General features: G+C 43.8%; 1 protein-coding gene across 10 annotated transcripts in view; it reads right to left on the bottom strand.

The window, feature by feature from the left end:
- The window catches only part of Atg13 (autophagy related 13), a 43,500-nt gene that overhangs the window by 4,414 nt on the left and 16,165 nt on the right, over positions 1 to 22,921 (bottom strand). For 2 of the 10 annotated variants that reach the window (XM_036184166.1, XM_036184165.1), the window contains 15 exons: positions 15,877 to 15,958; positions 13,689 to 13,769; positions 12,778 to 12,897; positions 11,155 to 11,201; positions 9,929 to 10,069; positions 7,024 to 7,064; positions 6,627 to 6,723; positions 6,189 to 6,287; positions 5,715 to 5,805; positions 3,790 to 3,888; positions 3,008 to 3,118; positions 2,554 to 2,690; positions 970 to 1,084; positions 523 to 600; positions 26 to 142 (listed from right to left, as the gene is read on the bottom strand). In XM_036184166.1, coding sequence (XP_036040059.1) covers positions 26 to 142; positions 523 to 600; positions 970 to 1,084; positions 2,554 to 2,690; positions 3,008 to 3,118; positions 3,790 to 3,888; positions 5,715 to 5,805; positions 6,189 to 6,287; positions 6,627 to 6,723; positions 7,024 to 7,064; positions 9,929 to 10,069; positions 11,155 to 11,201; positions 12,778 to 12,897; positions 13,689 to 13,769; positions 15,877 to 15,945 — 1,443 coding nt within the window. In that variant the 5' untranslated portion in view covers positions 15,946 to 15,958. The remainder of the gene's footprint in view (positions 1 to 25; positions 143 to 522; positions 601 to 969; positions 1,085 to 2,553; positions 2,691 to 3,007; positions 3,119 to 3,789; positions 3,889 to 5,714; positions 5,806 to 6,188; positions 6,288 to 6,626; positions 6,724 to 7,023; positions 7,065 to 9,928; positions 10,070 to 11,154; positions 11,202 to 12,777; positions 12,898 to 13,688; positions 13,770 to 15,876; positions 15,959 to 22,921) is intronic. The other 8 variants (XM_036184167.1, XM_036184168.1, XM_036184170.1 and 5 more) reach the window with 8 other exon arrangements.

Genomic DNA, 22,921 nt, shown 5'->3' with positions numbered 1-22,921 from the left:
ATCAAGTGTGGGGACTGTAACTTACAAAGTCAACCATAACAAAGTCGTCATGTGTATTGCCACTGCTGCCCCCGCTGGAGCCATCTGAGTGCAGGCTGCCGTGGAGGGGAGATGTGGTCTCTGGAGAGTCCGGGGGATTCACCTAATTCAGAATAAGGTGGAGTCAGTGCAGACTCTGTGAGTAGGCTATGGATTACTGTGAGCTGTCTGACAGCACGGCAGAAACACACTGCTGCACTGAGCATGGAGATGCATGCCTGCAATCCCAGCACTCAGGAGGCTAAGGCTGAGGCAGGAGAACTTCAAGTTGGAGATTTTCCTGGGCTACACAGAGTTCCAGGCCAGCTTTGGCTTTGTAGCAAGCCCCTATCTCAAAGCAAACAAAGAGAAAAAGAGACAATGCTGACTGCATATCCATAAGCCAAGGAGCCTGGCTTAAGTCCTGCGGAGGACTTAGTGACTGCCCAGGGAGGCTGACCACTGGAGCATCTACTGGAGACTGGTAGTCACTGGTGGGCTCACCATAGGATCTGCATCCTCCAGCTCCAAATTCTTGGGAGCAAACATGGCAAAGGGTATGTCCAAACTTGTCAGGGTCACCTGAAGAGATAAAGGAGAGAAGTGTTCCTGCCTGGCTTCCCCTAGCATACTTGTTTCTTACAGGCTGCCAGCAGCCTAGAGGTCCAGCAACTTTCCACAGCTAGGCCAATCATGCTACCCTGGCCTCCTTGCCCTCCGTGTCTCCAACCAAGTATGTTCACAGCAGAGGACTATGGAAGTGTGGTTGGGAATGCTTAGTCACAGTAACTGAGGAACAGTGTGTCACAGGGTCCACTGGTTATTGATCCTCTTCAAAGACAAACATGCACACATACAAATTTTGCAAGCCATTTCAGCAGTTCCATAGGACATTGTGCAGGGACCTTATACTAAGAACACAGAACACTAGGGCAGTGGCAGGAAAATCACCTGGTTGATGGGTTTGTTGACAAATGCTCCCACTTTTCGGACAAAGATAGTCTCCAAGACATCATGGGGTGAGGCTCGTCCCTCACTGCTGTTAGACACAGTCTCAGTGTCCTCACTAAAGAAGAAAGAGAAAGTGGGTGCTCACTCTCAAACACAGAACAACTCTAGTCACTGAGACCACCTTCCTGTGTAACTGAAGCTTGGAAAGGAAGTCTAGCTGCGACCATTGTCCTGCCTTTTGGCTTGGAAGAAGACTGGACTTGCTGGGATAACTAAAATGTTCACATATGTGAATGAAATGTCACACTGTAATGGTGTGAGCTCATAAAATCCATCAGAAATGCCAGTGACAACCATACACAGCAGCCAGACACAGTAAGGAGCTCTCACAAAGCTGCAGGTTAGCATTTACCTCACATTTTAGCCCTCTTTTAAATTAATTAATTAATTTTTAAATTTTATTTCCCTTGATGTTTTGCCTGCATGTATGTCTGTCTAAGGATATCAGATCTTGGAGTTACAGTTGTGAGCTGCCATGGGGGTGCTGGGAGTTGAACCCAGGTCCTCTGGAAGAGTAGCCAATGCTCTTAACAGTTGAACCATCTCTCCAGCCCCTTTAGCACCCCTTTTTCTGATTAACTAAAAATACCGTAAGACCCTATACTATAGTTTAAAGCTGGGCTTAGTGGTACATGCCTTTTTCCGGCCACCCTCCTACCTTTTTTTTTTTAATTTAATTTATTTAATATGCATACAGTGTTCTGCCTGCATCCCTGCAGGCCAGAAGAGGGCGCCAGATTTCATTATAGATGGTTGTGAGCCACCATGTGGTTGCTGGGAATTGAACTCAGGACCTCTGGAAGAACAGTCAGTGCTCTTAACCTCTGAGCCATCTCTCCAGCCTGGTACATGCATGCCTTTAACCCCAGCACTGTAGAAGCTTCTGAGTTCTTATGACCTGACTCTCAGAGCCCTCCCATCCAGAGGCCACTATCATAGCTCCTCCTAGACATTACCAGGAGGAGTCCAGGATCAGAGAACTGGAGCACTAAGTGACCAATAGCTCTTCCTTTGACCATGCAATTGGGGTTGGGGTGAAAAAGGTTCAACATTTGAAAAGACAGGAATAGAATAAATTATTTTCCAAAGCTTTCCCTTCCCACTACTCAACTGTGCCAATGAAAAGTACATCAAGCATTTCTCTACTGAGAAAGTTTGTGAGGGAGGAGAATGTCTTCTCATTAGCCCAGGACTGTCCAAATCAAGGAGATGGGGAAGCAGCTTTCAATGCAGCTTTCCAGAGACAGTGCTTAGCATGCCAAGAGGGAACAGGCACTTTGCAGTCAGGGTGTGACTGCAGTGCGTGTGCGTGCGTGCGTGCGTGCGTGCGTGAAGAAAGCCCTGCTATTTATTTCCTCTTGTCAGCTCAGCCCTGGATAGCCTCCTCACTACTAGCTGCAATATTAGACTCCTATCAAAAGACCTTAACCCTCGGGAGCAGGAGACGTCAAGCTGGGTCTGTGTGGCAGGGTGTCCAGGTCCCTGGACAGCCCTGGCAGTTGCAGAGCCATGACGGGAACTCACCTGCTAGAGGGGGTGGCAGCACAGTGGGTCCCGTCAGAAGGTGTGTGAGTCACCAGTCTCTCCTGATCAGCCTGGGTGCCGTGAGCAGGCTGGTTGGGAGCAAGAGGTACCCCACCTTCCTTCCCTGGAACCATCAGCTTTGGAGGGAATGAAAAGACAAATGACCTATGGCAATGCCACGCAGCAGGTGAACCTCACAAGCTTTCCCATCACCAATGCCTCCACCAGGGAAGTAGCCATCTTGGACCTTAATTCTCTTGGGATGTGGCTACTGGAAGACATGCGTGGTGATGACTACAGAGGGAAATGGGAAGAGAGAGTGAAACCCTGGCAAAGTCTTCCCCTTCTAAAATCTGAGGATCCACCTTATCAGAAAGTCATTGTAGTCCTCCAAGTTACCCTGTTGTCCCGAAGGAGGGAGTCAGCCCATGGTCCTCCCCATCCTGAAAGGTACCTGGTGAGTGTGTGCAGTGTTTAAGCCAGCAGTAAACACTACTGGATAAGCCAGGTCAGCCGATCCAAGGCCCAGGACAGCAGGCTGATAGGAAAGGCGAGAGCTTGAGAGCTGAGCAAGAGAAAAACAGAGGGGCAGAGGAGAGGCAGGGAGAAAAAAGGCAATCCTAGCATGTGACCCATGCCGGAACTCAGCAGAAAGGCAGGAGCAGATCATGGTGGAATGAGGGGCAAGGGTGGGCCAGGCCTTCTTCATTAAGAGAACAGACTTGTTTGAGCTGGGGTTAGCTCTGGAGCTTCCCAAAGGCCTCCAGTGAATGCTCGGTTACCTAGTTCCCTATGTTTCCAGCTCAGCAGATCTCCTGGGCACAATCCTGGGGTGAATTTCCCATGTCATCCTATTTTCTCTTTTGTCCTTGAGATCCCTTTGAAACTAAAACTATCTTCTCTAATCACACCTCTATCACCCCAGGGAATGGACAGCTCCTATTTATACTGAAAATAGAAAGATTACCAGTCATGGACTGTTTATTTGGAAATCTGATATAAATAACTCCATGTATTTTTCACATAAATGGAAGGAGGAGGGGCAAATAAAAACCACTATTTTGGGTTGCTGGGCTATGGCTGTGTCCTGTTAAAATTAATTACCAAGCCTTAAAATAATCCCATAGAACACTTAGGGGCTAAATAACTATCCCCTGTACTCTGTTTTCTTTTTTTTTTTTTTTAAGTAGAAAGAAGCCATCTGATCACATCCCCTTCTTCCCATTATGAACTCACTTGATGGGAAAAGGCCAGTCCTGCCATGGGGACCCTCAGAGTGTCCATCACCACAGGAGTAGGGGTCTGAAAATGTGCCTTTGTGACAGTAAACACACACTGTGCACAGACACACAGAGAGACAGGAGAGACAAGAAAAGAAGAAAAGGGCCTTGAGAAAGAAGTGGAAAAAACCTCCAGAAGGGGCAGCAATGAGAGGTGGGCAGAGTGGTGGGTGACTCGGGAGAGAGGCAGGGAGATGCATGCTGGCTTCCCAAAGCAGCCACTAGGGGGCGCTGAGAAGTATTTATCTCAGGGCATGCCCCCCGAACCTGTCTCCTTGACAGGCAGCTGGAAAATGAACTGCCTCAAGTGGGATGACATGGCAAACAGAAACCCAAACCAAGCATTAGTCTGTCGTCAGCTAGAAAGGTGTGGGAGGAAGTGAGGGAATAGCGCTAACCCAGAGGAATGGAGATGAACTGCAGAACTGAGGACGCCGGCCTTGAGCAGGACAGGCTTAAAGAGCTAAAATGTGTTGGCCAGATTGTTAGCAAGCTCAAGCACACACTTTCCTATGTCATTCCTGGGAGTGACTGGGAATGCTGTGTGTGTGTGTGTGTGTGTGTGTGTGTGTGTGTGTTCATATAGTCTTGCAGTTGGAAGAACTTGAGAATAACAAAAATGTCCCCATTAACAAACTGGTAGCTGAGCATGGTGGTCCTAGCACTTGGGAGGTGGAGACAGGAGGATCAGACATTCATTGGCTACATTTTAAGTTATGAGATCTTGTTTCAAACAAATAAACAAAAATTATAGTCATGCATGGTGGCACGTGCCTTTAATCCTGGCACTAAGGAGATAGAGGCAGGTGGCTCTCTATGAGTTCAAGGCTAGCCTGGTCTACATAGACTCCCATCTCAAAAAAAAAAAAAAAAAAGTAAAATAGATAGGTCTAGAAGAAACTAATGATACAAAAGTCATAGTGTGCATGCTAATCCCAGCACTCACAAAACAGAGGAAAAAGAGAATGGCCACAAGTTCAAAGCCAGCCCGGTCTACATAGTGCATGTTCTAGGTCAGCCAAGAATACACAGTGAGACATTATTTCAAAAACAAAAACCAAAAAACAAAAGTCCAAGTGGAAGAGGATAAGGCAATGAGGTAGATGGTAAAGGAGTCTGAGAAGTTTGGGAGGGATAATGAAGTGTCCACAAAATTCAGTCAGTAGAACTAACGACTACCTGTCACAGTCTCAATCTATGCCCGTTACACAAGACTGTGGGGCGCTTCCTCTGAGGATGCCGGCATCCCAAAGCAGAAGGCATCAGATTTTTTTCCCCTGAAACTGGGTTTTCAAATCCAGATTCACTCATGTGGGAAGTTAGTGGTTGAAATGTTTAGATAGAGAATGTGGGGCTAGAGAGAAGGCTCAGAGGTTAAGAGCACCGTTTGTTCTTCCAGAGGTCCTGAGTTCAGTTCCCAGCAACCACATGGAGAATGTGGAGAGGCAGATGGAGAGCTGTGTCAGCTATTAGGTAAAGCAGTGCTGCCAGGTGTGGTGGCGCACAGCTGTAGTCCCAGCACTTGGTGGCAGCAGAGGCAGGCGGATCTCTGAGAGTTAGAGGCCAGCCTGGGCTATAGAGCTAGTTCCAAGACAGTCAGGTCAGTTACACAACCCTGTTTTGAAAGACCAAAAAAAAGGGACAACTAAATCAACACATGCAGGTTAGAGTGGTTCTCTGGTGTCAGAATGCAGGAGAATTCTGTGACTGAGTTTTAGGAATCTGAGGACAACAGCGGAATGGTTAGCCTGGGAACAAGCACTATTACTGCTGAAGAAAGCTCTCTGTTCCTCCTCAAAAGACCACAGTCACCAAAGGGAGTGTAGCTAAATCTGGACAACATTCCCTAAGGCCCACAACAGCCCACAACCCTTTCCCTACCTGGGAGGGAGGGGAGGTGGAAAAAGAGGTGGTACACACTTCCTGAGAGTCTTCCACTGATGGGTATGTGACTCCAGCATCCTCACCAGTTCTATAGTGGAAGAGGAAGAAGAAGGAACAATGAATTTGCTGATGATGATAGCCAACTTCAGAAAGTACAAAGTGATTAAAAAAGGCTGGGAGTTGTATCAAGAAGTTTTATGCAGCATTCATAAAGTTAAATGGCAACCCAAAAAACATTTTTCATAGCTCACAAATTACTGGTGTTCATGTAGTCTCCAAAACTTGCTCTGGGACAAAGTGACATCACTGCTGTGATCCTAAACACTCATTAAGTTCCTGAGATGCTGTGGCTCAAGCCTTGTGTACCTAACAGGCAGTAGCAAGAAAGGAACTAGCCTTTTTATTTCTACCCACACAGCCAGTGGATGTTTTGCTTAGCTACAGCTTGGGGGAGCATCTCCCAGTCCTTACCTGTAATTGCAGGGGTGCATGGGAGAGGAGCTGGGATAGGGACGGTCAACAAAGTGATCAATGATAATCCCCATGATAGGTGGTGTCCTCTCAAATTGCCTGTAATGCAATAAGCACATTGCAGTATTTGTTAGAATGTCTTCCCAGTCACCTTCAAGTCCACAGAGGGCCCCTCACTTCATAGCTACAGTAGGTCTACCAGAAGTCTCTAAATATAAACCACAACTCTATTTCTGGACAGGTTGGCTTGAGGACACTTGAATCTCCACTGTGACAGTGATGTTTTCTCCCTCTCTCAATCACATTTTTTTGGGAAAGGGTGGCTTTCAGCAATCTGAACTGCAGTTTTAGCCTTGGAGCTTTGGTTGGGGAAGCAGAAGCTTTTACATCTTTAACATCATTGGGAGAGCTCTTATGGACTCCAAGCCACTTCCTCACCTGGTAGACATGAATGCCAAATTAATTCTATAAGCGCAGGAAAGAGTGATGGTGCCAACAGGGGTGCCCACTGTTCCAACTCGAACTGTCTGGAAGCCTAGAAGAGAGAAAATATCAGCTGTTTTTCGGAAGAATGCTGACACAACCCCTGGCCAGCCTCTTGTATGGTCATTGGCATTATTTACTCAGCATTATGAGGAAATCAGCTTCGGTTTCTTGTATGTGTCTCCCACTTGCAATGTATTCTCTATTGAACCAGTGCTAGGAAAGACACTGTCTTAAAAAACCAAAAAGACAATGCCCAGCAGTGGTGGTGCACACCTTTAATCCCAGCAGAGACTCGAAGTTAGGACTGCTTTTAACACTACAAATGTTTCGGGCCTAGATACATACATACCTTCTCCTAAACCATTCAATTGAACTTCTCCAAAATAAATCCTGTAGGAAAGAAAGAAAAGAAAATGACACCAGATTCTCCATTTTCAAAGGCTATGTCTACAACACCTAAACAGCCTAAACATGCCCTGCTTCCTTTCTCTGCATGGGCACCTTTCTGCAGCCAAGCCTCAGGCATGAGCACCCATATGGTGATGGCTACAGAAGAGATGAGGAAGATGGGCTAAGACAGCAGAATTGACACAGCACATCCTGAAACACCCAAGCTTGTGCAGCAAGCCCTTTACCTGAGGGGCCATCTCATCTGTCCTTAAGTTGTTTCTTTAAGGTTTTTGGCCACAAAAACAAGAAAAGTAACCAACACAGTAAGAATGAGTGAAGAATAGAAAGAAATCTTCCATTATAGCCAAGTAACAGTCTAGTAATTTTCAACAAACACTCAACTTGGCATCTGAGAAAAAAGACAGAGGTTGTTAGGGTATTGTCAAGAGTTAAGGATGACTTCTTAAACATTCTCAGCATAGGGTCACTTCAGTATTACTGGCAAGTCTCTCTTTGGTCCCTCCATACTAATATGCTAGTCCTACCAGTCAGCTCTACATTGACAAAGGCTAAACCAACTGCTCAGATCCAACACAAAACATTCTTGGGTGACTCAGGAGCCCTGGTTTCCTCACCTCATTCTCATACTTGAATCTCCCAGCCTCCTCCATACAAGCCCATTTGGCAAAGTAAAATGAGGACTGTGCTGATACACCACCCTGCCCACCTCTGCCTGGTCAGCTACTGTCCACTCCATGTGCAGTCAGCGATCATTCTCCTGCATTTCTACTTGCTAAGACTGTGTTTGCTTCAGTGCAGCTCAATGTTACTTCATCCAGGAGGCCCACCTTACTTCTTAATCCAAGAAAAAGCTTTGCCTTTCTGTGTTCTCCTAAGTACTTTTCCCTGGCGTTGCTATGCAGTTTTCAAATCCTGGTCCTAACTGTGCTTATGCATGTATCATATGTATCAAATTTCCCCATTAAAACAGAACCACTTGCTGGGCATGGTGGCGCATGACTTTAATCCAAGCACTTAGGAGGCAGAAGCAGGCAGATCTCTGTAGTTCAAAGTCAGCCTGGTCTACAGAGTAAATTCCAGGACAGCCAAGCCTACAGAGAAACCCAGTCTCAACCCCTCCTCCCCCCAACAAAACAAAACAAACACCCCACTAAGTCCAGGGCCTCTGGGCCTACTATAGTGCTTGCACTAAAGCAGAACTCAGGAAAATGTGCTGCAGTGATTACTGACCCAGCACCTGGACTAAATGATGACTAGTTCCTTACAGCTATGGACAAGCACCCTTAAATCAGTGTGTCAGATATAAAGGTTGAATTTAGCTCTGGAAGAGAAGAGGTTGTAGAATCAAGCATGAAAAGCTTATGTGTTTGTTTGAGTCAGGGGTCTCATGTAGCCCAGGCTGGCTTTACATATGCTATGCAGCTAAGGATGATCTTGAACTCCTGATCCTCCTGTTTTCATTTCCCAAGTGCTGGGATTACAGATGTGCTAGCATCCCAATAAAAGTTTTTTAAGAAAATTAAAATTGGCCAGGTGTGGTGGCGCACACCTTCACTCCCAGCACCTGGGAAGCAGAGGTAAGAGAATCTCTGAGTTCAAGTCCACCCTTGTCTATATAGCAAGCTCCAGGACAGTACATAGTCAAATCCTGTCTTAGGAAGAAAATTTTTTAAATTTAATTAATTTTTAGACAAAGTCTCACTGTGTATATTGGCTGGCTTGAACTCAGAGATCTGTCACCTCTGCTTCCTAAGTGCTGTAATTAAAGGTGTGTGCTACTATGCCTGGCTAAATGGATTTTCCTTTCCTTTTGTATGTTGCTGAGGAGTATACCCAGGGCCTTGTGCATGCTATACAGGTCCTTTACCACTGAGCAACATCCCCAGACCTGGAAAATGATTTTTGTTTTTTTTTTTTTTTTTTTTTCCCCTTTCTCTTATGAGTATGTGATGTATGAGTCTTTCTAAGTGTGTGGGCACATGTGTGCAGGGTTGCACATGTGTAGAGACCTAAGGCTGATGTCAGGAATCTTCCTCCATCACGTTCCACCTTATTAATTGAGGCAGGGTCTCTCAACTGAATCCACAACTGACTGACAATAGTCTGCCTAGCCAGCTTACCCAGGATCCCACCTGTTGTGTAGTATTTGTTGACACAGTGAAGATGGACCTTTGCCAAAGAACCTTCTGACTGGTTTAATAAAGGAGCTGAATAGCCAATATCTAGGCAGGAAGAGGTTAGACTGGACTTCTAGGGACAGAGAGGACTCTGGGAAGAAAAAAAGGCAGAGTCACCAGTGGACACAGAGGGAACAGACATTGAGGAGGAGAGGTAAAAGTCACAAGTCACATGGTAATATGTAGATGAATAGAAATGGGTTAATTTAAATTATAATAGCTAGAGGGAAAAGCCTAAGCTATTGGCCAAGCTTTCATAATTCAATGTAAGTCTTTGTGTCTTTTTTTGTGAGCTGGCAGCCCAAAATCCATGTAAACCCACCTCCACCTTCCCGGTGCTGGTGACTTACAGGTGGGCTGCTGAGGATCTGAACTCTGGTTCTCAATGCTTGCACGACAAGCACCTTAGCAACGAAGTCATCTCCCCAACCCCGAATTTAAACTCCCTTTCTAGATTTGAAATGCATGGCTGCAAGATCTCAATATCCCTCAACAGGAGCCATAACTGCATAGAAACGAAAGGACAGTGGGCTGGTGACTCTGAAAAGCTGGGGTTCACGAGGGAAGTTGCAAAACTATAGAAATAATACTAGAACCTGTGAATGCCAGACAGCCTACGTACACTGCAAGGAGGCTGATGAGTAAACCAAGATCCTTGATAGTTACCTGTACAGTATTACATATTCATGCCCTTGTTTTCTGGAGAGTCTGTAGGCTGGTGTCACCCTGGTTATAGCGAGAAGAGACTTCAGCAGCAGGGACAATCTGTTGTATACAGTGTAGGAAACTTTGATTTCTTTGTCACACCTGAGGAACAAAAAGACACTGCCAGTCTATGCTATGGAAATGCTCTCTATGAAACACATTCTGAACTAAAGATGCACTTGAGAGCTCTAGTGCTGCAAGGTGGTAGCATGCGCCTTTAATCCCAGCACTTCAGAGGCAGCCGATCTCTAAGTTCAAGGCCAGAGATCTACAGAGCAAGTTCTAGGACAGCCAGGGATACACAGGAAAAAAACCTATCTCAAAAAACCATTTTAAAAAAGAGAGAAATCAGGTGGCGGTGGCACAAGCCTTTGATCCCAGCACTCAAGAGGGAGAGGCAGGTGGATCTCTGTGAATGAGGCCAGCCTGGTCTACAGAGCTAGATCCAGGACAGAACCCTGTCTCAAAAAAGAGAGAGTTATACTAACATACTGCTGAAGTTATGCTAAGGTAAGCACCAGAAGAACCCACTGTTTTTGTCTACTTTAAAAAAAAAAAAAAAAAAAAAAAGCAGTACACTTAAAAACAACCTAACAATACTGCAAATTATACTCAACCTGCTGCTTATTCTCAAGGTTCTGTCTTAGGAGCTATTTAACTCTACAAAGAAAATTTGGAGAAAAAAAATCTATTTGTTACAAAAAGTTTGGATAACCTGTCAACTGCTTTTCTATTCAAGGAAAACAAATGTCCATGCCGGACACATGCTCTTTTTGAAAACTCAAGCTTCAGGCAAGTGGTGAGCTAATCTGCCTTGAAAGACCAAAAACAGGGGAGGTGGCGACATTCCATCCCATCACAGTATGTAAAAAAGCAGTGAGGGAGATTTCACGGGCTAGCTGCCCCACAGAATGAATACCATGCTGCAGGAGCTCCCAGGGGCCTTAAGCTGTACTCTGGGAAAACAACAAACCCTTCCCAGCTGTGAATCGCTCTGGACCCATACTCCCTCTGAAGGTCATCTCTGTGCCTAAGCTGGCACATGAAGCAAATCACAGCAGCGAAGCCTGCTGGCTCTGCTCCCGTCAAAATGCCTCTCTGTGGCTGACAACAAAGCCTGCTTTCACATGATGTCATTGCTTAGCCTCAGCTACCACAACCAAAGAGTGTGACACAGAAACACTTACTTTTCATTCATTTCCAGACACCAAATTTCCAACTCCATGGAATCTCCCTGCAGACGGGACAGGAGAGATACATTTCAATTATTAAAAGTTACCTGACTTGTCATCATACAATCACAAGAATACTGGCGACTACGGATCAACAAAAAAGAAAGGAAGAACCATTTAAAAACAGCAGTTTTTCTAAAAAGTTGGATCATGCTATATACACACTATTCTTGTCTTAAAAAAAAAAAAAAATAAACATATCATGAAGTTTTCCAAGTTGGATCATGCTATATATACACTATTCTTGTCTTTTTTTTTAAAAAAATAAACATATCATGAAATTTTCCTAACTAAAAATTACAGAGAGGAGGAGAAGACAAAGGGAGAAAGATCAAGAGAGACTGATTTTTATTGTCTTTTGTAGTACTGGGGAATCATCTCCAGGCTTCATGTTTACCATGAATTTACCAGTCAGAATCTCCATATTCTGGGCCACTGTTCACGGTTACCTGTATACTACGACTACATTTTATTCTATCCAGGTCTCATATTTTTTGACATATTTCTAATTTTTTACCACTACAAAAAAAACATTTTCCCTTTAATTATATTTATTTATTTAGTGTGGTGGTGGGCCATAGCACACATATGGAGATTAGGGTACAACTTTCCGGTTATTGGCTCTCTTCTACCATATAAGATTCAGGAGCAAACTCAGGTCATCAGACTTGGTGACAAGCACCTCACTGGTAAGCCATCTTACCAACCCTAGGCTTTGCTTTTTGAGACAGAGTCTCATGCTCACTTTGGCTGTACATATATTAAAATTGGAACAAGAGAGTCTCATTATACAAAATAAACTAGCCAAAAACCTCTCAATCCTCTTGCCTCAATTTCTATAGTGCTGGTATTGGGGAAAGGCACTACCACATCTGACAAGAATACACAGCTTGAAAACTTTCAAGGCTTTGTACACGCTAGCCAGGCTGCACTACCAGTTGGTACCTCCAGTCCTAAAACTTTTCATATATATTTTCCAAACAGCCCTTTAGAAAGACAGACGTTTTTCAAGTAACAGAAGAGCCTTTCACTTCAATTCTACAGGTGCTATTTTTAAGTGACATCATCAGTTCAGGAAAGGTTATTTTTACCTTAACTTAAACATTTTTTAGCTGATAACAGCCAAACTGTCCCTCTGCACATTATTCTGATCAAGTAAGCAGGACAAGACTAAATTCATAATTCCTCAGCTTTACAGAATTCCTGTGTTATATGATCATGGGTAACACGTGGGTCTAATCCCCAGCATAGCAAAAAAAAAAAAAAATGTAAATCAAACTCCCCATTTCTGCCAGGCGGTGCTGCCAAACACCTTTAGTCCCATCTAAACTCAGGAGACAGAGACAGGCAGATCTCTGAGTTTGAGGTCAGCCTGCTCTAGAGAATGAGTTCCAGGACAGCCAGAGCTACAGAGAAGCCCTGTCTCAAACTTCCTGCCCCTCAAATCTCCAATTCCTTCAAAAAATGATGAGAAATTCATAAAGAAAAGGAACAAAAATAAATCTAAAGATGAATCGAAAGCAGAGGATGAAGAGCCTTGCATGTCAAGTAAGACAACCAAGTCCAGCATGGCCTTACCTCAGAAGTCTTGAGTGAGATCTCCACACACATAGAGCGCCCCACAGCAGGCAGCTGCCCTGACAGGGCCTTCTTTGCTTCATGGGTTACTTCTGGGATGTCTTTGATTGCTAAATTGAACTAAAAACCAGAAGAGATTTCTGTGTGAAACCCTCTCAAGGAGTATTATGGGAACACAGAGTAGTGCATGCAGGTATTGCCTGTACTTGAACTGGAGAGATGGCTCAGCAGTTAAGAACACTGACTGCTCTTCTGAAGGACCTGGGTTCAATTCCCAGCACCCACTTGACAGCTCATAACTGTCTGAAGATCTGACACCTTCACACAGACAGACATACATGCAGGTAAAATACCAATGCACATTAAATAAAAATAATTTTTTTTTTTAAAAAAAAGGAACACTAAGCTACTTCTTCCTTCCCTATGGGAAGCAATTTGCACCAAAGCCCCAAGTCTCAAACTGGGCAGAGATGGCACACGCCTGTAATCCCAGCACTTGGGAGGCAGAGGCAGGCGGCTCTCTGTGAGTTCAAGGCCATCCTAGGCTACAGAGTGAGGTCCAGGAAAGGCTCCAAAGCTACACAGAGAAACCCTGTCTCAAAAAACCAAGCCCCCCCCCTCAAAAAAGTCCCAAGTCTCAGGCTAAAAAGGTTACCTATTACACAGATTAGCTGCCAAGATATTATTTTATCTCCTAAGTACTATATTTTGCCATGTTACAGCAGAAAGTCAAGGTCCAAATACATAGGAAACTAATTTTTATAAAGAATGTACACACTTTCTGTACAAATAGGTTAGCTGATTTAGCAACTCTATAAGCAGTACTCCTTACATGACAGTAGGGCATTTTATATTCATTCCCTTCGACACACACCATAATACACAGCCATCAGCAAAGAATAGGAATTTACCCAATCTGAACCCGTTGGGGAAGAAGATGAACGGGTGCAAATCTTTTCACCAAGTCGAGCCTGGACAATGACTTGGACAGTCTGAAAATAAAGCACAAAATAAAAAATGGCTTCGGGTTAGAGCCTGAGCAATGCTAAAAATAGAAAAGGGGGGAGGGGAGGAAAAGGAAAACAATGATTTAGCTCCTTATGGGGTTAAAATCTTGCCAAAGCAGGGTTACACTGAGGCTCCAAGGAGGTGCAGAAGCCTAAGAGCGCACAGAACAATACTGTAAGCATTCCCGAGGGTGGCAGCAGCCAGGAAAAAGCAGTTTGAGGCTCGTGCTCTAAAAGATCTCACATGGCAGAAGGAAAGCTGCACGTGGCAGCCATGGTGTTCAGAAATATCCACTGACACAAATTTGGGTCATCCTAGTAGATTTAAACAAGAACTGCACAATTATCCATACAGCTTTGCTCATGTGGCTTGTCTCTTCCAGATCATTTTACCATCGGAATTGATGGTGTGGCTTGCACATAACTGTTGCAAGGAAGAGTGACACAGGTCGAAATGACCTTTAGATTCAGAAAACCTAATATTCAAATTACACCTGGAATTTTCCACTCACTGTGAAGGGAAGAATTCACAAACATTGGTGGGACAGTTAATTCTAATTGTCAATTTTTGCATTACAAATTTGTCAAAAAAGAAACAAAAAATTAAACTGGGCGGTGGTGGGGCACACCTTTAATCCCAGCATTCCAGAAGCAGAGGCAAGCGGATTTCTGAGTTTGAGGTCAGCCAGGTCTACAGAGCAAGTTCCAAGACAGCCAGGGCTGCACAGAGAAACCCTGTCTCAACAAAATAAAACAAAACATAACAAAAAAAACTGTAGCCGGGCGGTGGTGCACACGCCTTTATCCCAGCACTCGAGAGGCAGGCGGATCTCTGTGAGTTCGAGGCCAGCCTGGGCTACCAAGTGAGTTCTAGGAAAGGCTCCAAAGCTACACAGAGAAACCCTGTCTTGAAAAACAAAAAAACAAAACAAAACAAAAACTGTGTAGTATTAGTGAAACTTGTCTTTGGGTGAATGTGGTTGGAACCATCTCACTCAATGGGCTGGAGTAATGGACTGAATAAAAAGGGGAAAGGAAGCTGGAGAAAAGACAGTAGTTAGGAATGCTGCCTGCACAATCATGAGGACAGGAGTCAGATGCCAGAACCCATACAACAGCCAGGCATGCCACAAACGCCTGTAACTCCAGCTCTGAGGGTCAACATCCTCTTCGCTTCCATCTGAACACAAATGTATACACAAGAGCCAGCACACACACAAACACACTGCAGGCTGACATTTAAGGACTGGCAAGATGGCTCAGTAGATTAATAATGCACTTGCCAGCAAATCTGAGGACCTGAATTCAATCGTTCAATCACCAGGACCCACACGCTGGAAGGAGAGAACAGACTCCTGCAAGTGCTTACACACACACACACACACACACACACATACACACACACACACAATGTAACAATAATGTGGAATGGTAAAAAGGAGTATGGAGCAGTGCTCACACATGTAATCCTAGCACTTGGAAGGCTGAGGTAGGACTGCCATGGGTTTGAGGCATAGCTGGGTTACAAAGTGAAACCTTATCTGGCTAACAAGAGTTAGCCAGATGAGTACTGGAATTTTCTTTCCTCTACTTCCTGATCCAGTGTGACATGAGGAAGCAGCCTCCAGCCTCCATACTGGACTACATTCTCATAACTATGAGACAGAACAGACCCTGCTTCCTGTCAAGAATCTGGTCCCAGCAACGAGAGAAGTCCTAATACCATGGGCGTTTTAGTGTCCGTGGAAGCTGTGGGAGAGATGCACAAAGGCTGCCCATTCCAGTTCACAGGCTTTACTCCCACCTCAAGGGAAGAGTGTACTGTGCCAATAACCTGGCACAACTGTTTGACATTTCTACAGATAGCCTTACAAAAACAATTTTTTGAACAAGTAGCTGTGGAAAATTGAAAGCTACTTTTTACTTACACCCTCAATTCCACCCCCACACTTCACAGTTTTGTTTACAACAGACAGAAGTATCCCTGAAAATGGGCAAGCTGCAAGCTGTTAGGGTGCGTTTCCAAGGGAGGCTAAGGGGGGCATGAACGCTATTTCTAACTGTTCCCAGCCCAAGAGAATGGACATATTACCTTGAGTGCAAAAAACTTAATAAACTTGTCCAGGTCCTTTCTGTCCTGGGAACTGAGATCAGTTTCCATTGCCTATGGGAACCTGTAAGAGAACACAAGAGAAGTGACGACAAAGGTGACTAATCCTTTAAAAACAGATCACTGCGTCAGAGCACAGACGGGCGCCTCCTAGTTGTACAAGTCACGTGGGAGTGGGAGAGAGAAAATTTCTTTCAGTTAAAGATACCCAAGGAGGAAAATATTAAAATACTATCTCCTAAGGAGAATAATCCCACACAAACAGCCATATCCAGGAACCTCGAAATGCATGAGGTCAACTAGACTCATTCTGAGGTTTTGGGTATGATGCATGTGTGGAGGCACCTCGTGCCACAGAGCACATGGAGCCATCAGAGGACAAGCTCCAGTGCTGGTTCCCACCTTCCATTTCCTCTGTGATGATTCTCCTCGGCCATCCTGCCACAGGAGTACTGGGTCTGCAGATCCACAGAACGATGTCTGGCTTTATGTGTGTTCTGGGGGTTCAAACTCAAGTCCTCAAATGTGCACAACTACTTCACCACTCTGCACTGAGCACCACCAATAAGCACTGAGCCATCATCACCCTAGTCAGACTCTGAAACTTTGAGCTTTAAGTAGAATTTATCTAATTTTAATAAGAAATTGTGCAAACACAAAAGAGTTAATCTACATTACTTCAAGAGCTATCAATCAATCTCACTTTTTAAGGCTCCAGATCTGTTTTGAGAAACGGGTGACTTGAAAAGTTCTTTCTTCACAGTAACAAACTCATATGGGAACACTTAAATCTCAAGAAGTTCACCAATTTCCAAAGCGCATAGGTGCCCACCCTTCCTCATCCATCCTAGAGTGAACTGGAATGAACTGGTTTGAGATGACTGATAATAAGGAATAAAATATTTGGGGAAGGAAGAGCATGACCGCCATGTTAGTAACAGGGAGTAAAAGATGTTTGGATATATGAAGTATCTATTTTTCAAAGGGTCTGAATGGACAGGGGTGTGGAACAGCTGACGGCACACCACAGTGGCGTGTACATCTTCTGTGCCACAGATACAGCCTCCTCCAGCCCTCAGGAGCAGCACCTCAGCTGAAAGAGAACTTTGACGACTGATATAACCTAGACTTATGCTGCAAAATGAGAAGCAAGGAAACCAGTTAGATCCTTGGCAAGACTCCACGCTTGTGGTCAAGGCTAAAGCTCCAGTGGGGACAAGATTGGGAAAAGGGCATGGGTGGGAGACACTTTAGCAGGAGAGCTGACTAGAGGCCGACCGTAAAAGGGCAGGCAGCTGTGCCAGGGCTTAACTGTGGGTAACTGAAAAGCAAGTTGAGTAAGATTTAATGAGACTTCATTTTGCAACAGTGGTTCTCAACCTTCCTAATGCTGCGATCCTTTAATACAGTTCCGAATGTTGTGGTGACCCCAACCATAACATCATTTTTGTTGCTACTTTATAATTTTGCTATTGTTATGATTCATAATGGATTTATAATGTGTTTTCTGATGGTCTTAGGACATCCCTGTGAAAAGGTTGCTCTACCCGCAAAAGGGGACAAAACCTACAGGTTGAGAACCACTGTTTTACAACATACAGGGAAGCCAAAAGGGGAATTGGTTTTAGGGAAATGGATAAACAAAGGAGAGCACTCCAACAGGAAATGAATTTTACTGAAAAGTGTATTGAGATACAACATACACTTAACTTATGAAGATATAATTTAGTGAAATGCACAATTCTTGGGGACAGAATAATAAATATTTTGATATGTATTAGAGAATCACAATCCAAATCAAGTTATAAGACATTTCTGACATATTCCAGAAAGCTCAGTCAATAAAATAACCAAGGGCTGGAGAGATGGCTCAGTGGTTAAGAGCACCAACTGCTCCTCCAGAGGTCCTGAGTTTGATTCCCAGCACCCACATGGTAGCTCACAACCACTTGGCAATTAGATCTGGTGCCCTCTTCTGGCCTGCAGGCACACATGCAGGCAGAACACTGTATACATAATAAATAAATAAACCTTAAAAACAAAATAAAATAACCAAAAGGCAAACATTACTCTGACTTCATCACCATAAAGAAACCTCTATATTGCTGCATACAGCAGTAGTTTATTCTTTCGCATTAACATATAGCATTTCATTTTATGGCTATACCACAATTTCTTTTTTTTTTTTTTTTTTTTTGGTTTTTTTGAGACAGGGTTTCTCTGTAGCTTTGGAGCCTGTCCTGGAACTCGCTTTGTAGACCAGGCTGGCCTCGAACTCACAGAGATCCACCTGCTGGGATTACAGGCGTGCGTCACCACCACCTGGCACCACAATTTCTAAAATAAATTGTACTGAGCTGGGAATATAGCTCAGTGGTAGAGGATGTGCTCAATACAGAAGAGATCCTAGATTCAATCCTTAGCAACAAAACCAAAAAGTAAATAGATAAAAATCTACGTTGGGCTGCAGTATTGCATGCCTTTAATCCCAGCACTTGGGAGGCAGAGCCAGGGGATCTCTGTGAGTTCGAGCCTAGCTTGGTCTACAGATCAAGACCCAGGACAGCCAAAAGCTACACAGAGAAACCCTGTCTCGGGGGGGAAAAATGTTGATAAAAACATTTAGGTTACTTCTTTTCTTAGTTCAAAAAAAATTTCTTATAACATTTACTTGTCCATATGTTAATGAAAACAAAAGAGTTCCACAGAGTCTGTGGAAGAATCTAACAACCAGCTGAGGATCTAAACTTAGGGATAACGAAAGAATCTAAGTACACTGAGTTCTTTAGTCCATTAACTTCCTTCTTCTAAATCAATTCTATCTACACGGCTTTTTTTCTGTTCTTATACTCAGCTCCTCTTTGTCCCTTTTTCTGCTGCTCTCTCATTGTTCTAAACTTAGTTCTTCTCCATCTTCCTCTCCACCTTTGTTCCCAAGCTTACACACACACACACACACACACACACACACACACACACACACACACACTTGGGTGTATACATACATACATACATACATACATACATACATACTCATTCATTAACATCTCGTTAGTAAAAATTACAAAGCAAACTCTTAGGGACAAGTATTCTGCTAAGAGTCACACTTGGCAAAGACTTGGTCAGCTTAATTGGGGACTGACAACAGCTGTAGGTTGTAAGAAGTTCTGGCTATCTCTTAAAGGGATAGCTACAATGGTTACAAGGGAAGAAAGTAAACCAATGAGACTTAAGAACAAGGCAAAGATTATGGGTACTATTTTATGTGATTAATAATATCCAGACATGGTGAGTCAGTTAACAGCCTTTTTTCTGTTAATCATCTGAATCTCAGGACCTATACATAATTAGTCCACTAAGCCTAAAATCTTATACTAAAAACTGGTGTAGAAATAAATACAAAGTGTTAATTGTTTCTTGAATCCAAGTGGGGAGGTGCTGGTAGAGGAAGCTTAGGGCAACATAGGTGCTACTGATCTCTTGAAGGTCTCAGATATACCCAGGCCAGAAACCTGCACTATCACTCCTAGTTAGCTATAATTCTTCTGAAGGTCTTAGATCCAACAAGGCCAGGTACCTGCAATTCTGCACTTCTGCTCTGTGAAAGTTCTACGAGGACACTTGGCTGGCCAATTTTGCCTTGTCAGTGGCTAAGGATGGAGAAAGACCTCTAAGTGTCTACAGTCCACATGGAACAATAGACCTATTATGAAGCCTATTTTAGTTCCTATTCATCAAAATTGCACAGTTAAATAGGAAACCATCTTCTAGACTATCCACAATCATGTGTGCCCATAAGATTGAGAAGTAATCGTGAGATTACATGTACATATAACATAGAAATGCACAGTAAGTGGGGAGATATCATAGCTGTGACTGCACAAGAAGTTTACAACAAGAAACAGCCAATTCATTCCATAACACCTTGCATGATGGTTTCCTTCAACAGAACCCTTGGTTCTAATAAGCTGACCATTAGTCACCTGCTGTCTTCTTCCATGGTCTTTTGCTGCTATCAGCTCTCAATATGTAACTCTGTGTGTGTGTGTGTGTGTGTGTGTGTGTGTGTGTGTGTGTGTGTGTACACGTACATGTGTGTACATGTGTGTACATACATGCATTCATACCAACTTGTGGAAGTCATTTCTCTCCTTCCACTATGTGGCTCCTCAGGTCTAACTCAAATTATTAGGCTTAGGGCTAAGTGTCTTTAACTGCTGAGCCATGTTAATGACCGCTATGTCTTTGTTTTTGTTTTTTAAAGACAATATCTGACTCTGTGGCCCAAGCTTCTGCCTCAGCCTCCAGAGTAGTGGGATTACATGTGTCATTACACTCAGTTTGTTTTCTGGTTTTATGCTATATTCATTCATTTGTTTTAGAGACAAGGTCTCATTACATAGCCATAACTGTCTGGGGATTCAATACACAGACCAGACTGGCCTCAAGTTCCCGGAAACCCTCATGCTCCACCTCACAAGTGCTAGGTTTCTATGCATTCTCCTGGCATACCACAATCCAGGAACCTCCACGTGTTGTATTCCAGAAATATTACATACGTTTACAAACCAAATTTTGTATGTGTCCATGTTTTGTGTTTGAGTATTCTTTGATGACACCTTTCTTTGATGACACCTTTGGCCAGAGACTCTGCCTTAGTCCTTAACCACTACACAACTACAACAGACTACTTTACCAGGGTCCCCTCTAGATCAATTTTGCAGAGGCCTACCTATTCTCCTAGTTTCTTATTGTCATCAACCTCTATTAGGTTGAGCTGGTGCACAGCAAAGGCCCTCCACCAACTTGACATAGGCTCATCACAGTTGGATACAAACATGGAGAGGCTTGTCTAAGGTTTTGGCAGGTTCTCAAATTCTAGGTGTTAGGCCCTAATGGATGAGAGAAGTCTTCAGCCGTTCTTGTAAATTCTTGTAAAGCAATGTGGTGATTTCAATGAAAATGGCCCCCATACGTTCATGTTTGAATACTTGGCCCCAAGTTGGTAGAACTATTTGGAAGGATTAGGAGGTGTGGCCTTCTTGGAGGTGTGTATGAGGCTTCAAAAGCCCAAGCCATTCCCAGTTGGCTCTTTGCCTCATGCTTGTGGATCAAGATGTGAGCTCTCAGCTACTGTCTAGCACCATGCCTGTCTGCCTGTTGCCATGCTCCCTGCCATGATGGTCATGGACCCTCATGATCTGAAACTATAAGTCCCAAAGTAAGCACTTTGTTGTAACTTACCTTGCTCATGGCAATTAATCACAGCAATAGAAAAGTATCTAAGCCGGGCGGTGGTGGTGCATGCCTGTAATCCCAGCACTTGGGAGGCAGAGGCAGGTGGATCTCTGTGAGTTCGAGGCCAGCCTGGTCTACAGGGCTAGTCCAGGACAGGCTCCAAAGCTACAGAGAAATCCTGTCTTGAAAAAACAAAAACAAAACAAAACAAAACAAAACAAAAAACCAAAAAACAAAACAAAAAACAGAAAGAAAAAGAAAAGTATCTAAGACAAACAGTATTAATAACTGCTCCATCAGCAATTACCTTTCTTGACCATGAAGGTGGGTTAAGAGTGGAACTAAATCTTGAAGGCCCCTGAGATCCTCCATGCAACGTACAGGCAGGCAGCAGGGAAACGCAGAGACTTTCAATTTGAAACTAGACTTCATTGCATAGGCATGACTGAAAGCTCTGCAACCACATGAACGTGCAAGTGGATAAAAAGGGCATGAGCTAATGCTGGCAGACTGGGTGAGGAAACAAAAAGGCTGGTGGAGGGCCAGAGGCTTCTGCAATGGGAGGGTTTTGTTGTTGTTGTTTTGTAATTAGAGTTTTATGAAGTCCTACCAAACAAGATAAGCCAGTTGAATGTTTTTATGGGCAGTGTCTCATAGCAGCAGAAGATTAGAGAAAACTTTGCATGTGGAGGTCGGAGGACAATGTTAACACAGCCCAGCTCTTCTTTTTGAGACAGTGTTTCTCAATGGCCTTGAACTCACCCTGTAGACTACTAGGCTGGGTGCTCATTAAGCCCCAGGGATCCACATGTCTCTGTTTTAGCAGTTCTGAGATTACAAGGAGACCCCACTAAGGCCAGTTAAGTTTGTGTAGGTTCTGGGGATGGGACCTCAAGCACTTGAACAACTAAGCAATCTGCCCAGCCCAAGAAAAATGGTCATTTTAGTAGTCTCTATGGGGGAGAAAATGGAGCTATGAATAAAAAACAGAAAAAGGTCAAAGACAGAAACATTTTGTTTCTCCTCAGGCCTCCTTCCGAAGCCGCTTGCCCAACATTATTCTAGTAATTCAGGTTATAATAAGGCTTATAAAAGCAATCATCCACAGGGCTAGAGACACAGTTCAACAGTTAAGAGCACTTGCTGGACAGGAATTTGGATTCCAGCACCAATAGTTCACAGATGCCTGTCTCTGGTTCCAAATGATAAGAAGCCCTCTTCTGGCCTCCATGGGGCCAGACACAAGCACACTCATATAAAGTAAAGACAAAACACTCCAAAATCCACATAAATGATGGATGGGTTTAACAACATCTGTAATCCCAGAACAAGATGGCTAGCTAGACTAGATAAATCAATGGTCTCTGGGTTCCAGTAAGAGACCCTGCCTCAATATATAAGGTAAAAAGCAACTGAATACATCTGATACCAAACACTGTCCTCCTCATGTACATTTACATATACATTTATGTACACATAAGTGCTCCCGCACATGCACAAAAACATGCAAAAATAAATAAATTAATTAATTAAAAAGAAAAAGAAAAAAGGGAAATACACTCAAATAAGCAAAGAAGTAGTTACAAGTCAAGCTTGACAGCTTGTACCTATGAATTTAGTACTCAGAAGAGAGAGGTAGGAGGATTGTTTGGGGCCTTGCCTGGGTACTCGGTGAGACTATCTCAAAATCAAAGTCAAAGCTGGCTGGCATGTAGTTAGTAGTAGTGGGCCTCCTAGCATGTGTGAGGCCCTAGATTTAATTCCTAGCACCAAACATCAACAACACAAA

The sequence above is a fragment of the Onychomys torridus genome, chromosome 4, assembly GCF_903995425.1.
Source record: "Onychomys torridus chromosome 4, mOncTor1.1, whole genome shotgun sequence".
NCBI lineage: Eukaryota > Metazoa > Chordata > Mammalia > Rodentia > Cricetidae > Onychomys > Onychomys torridus.
The sequence above is the reverse complement of the archived record's forward strand: the minus strand, read 5'-3'. Positions and strand labels throughout refer to the sequence as shown.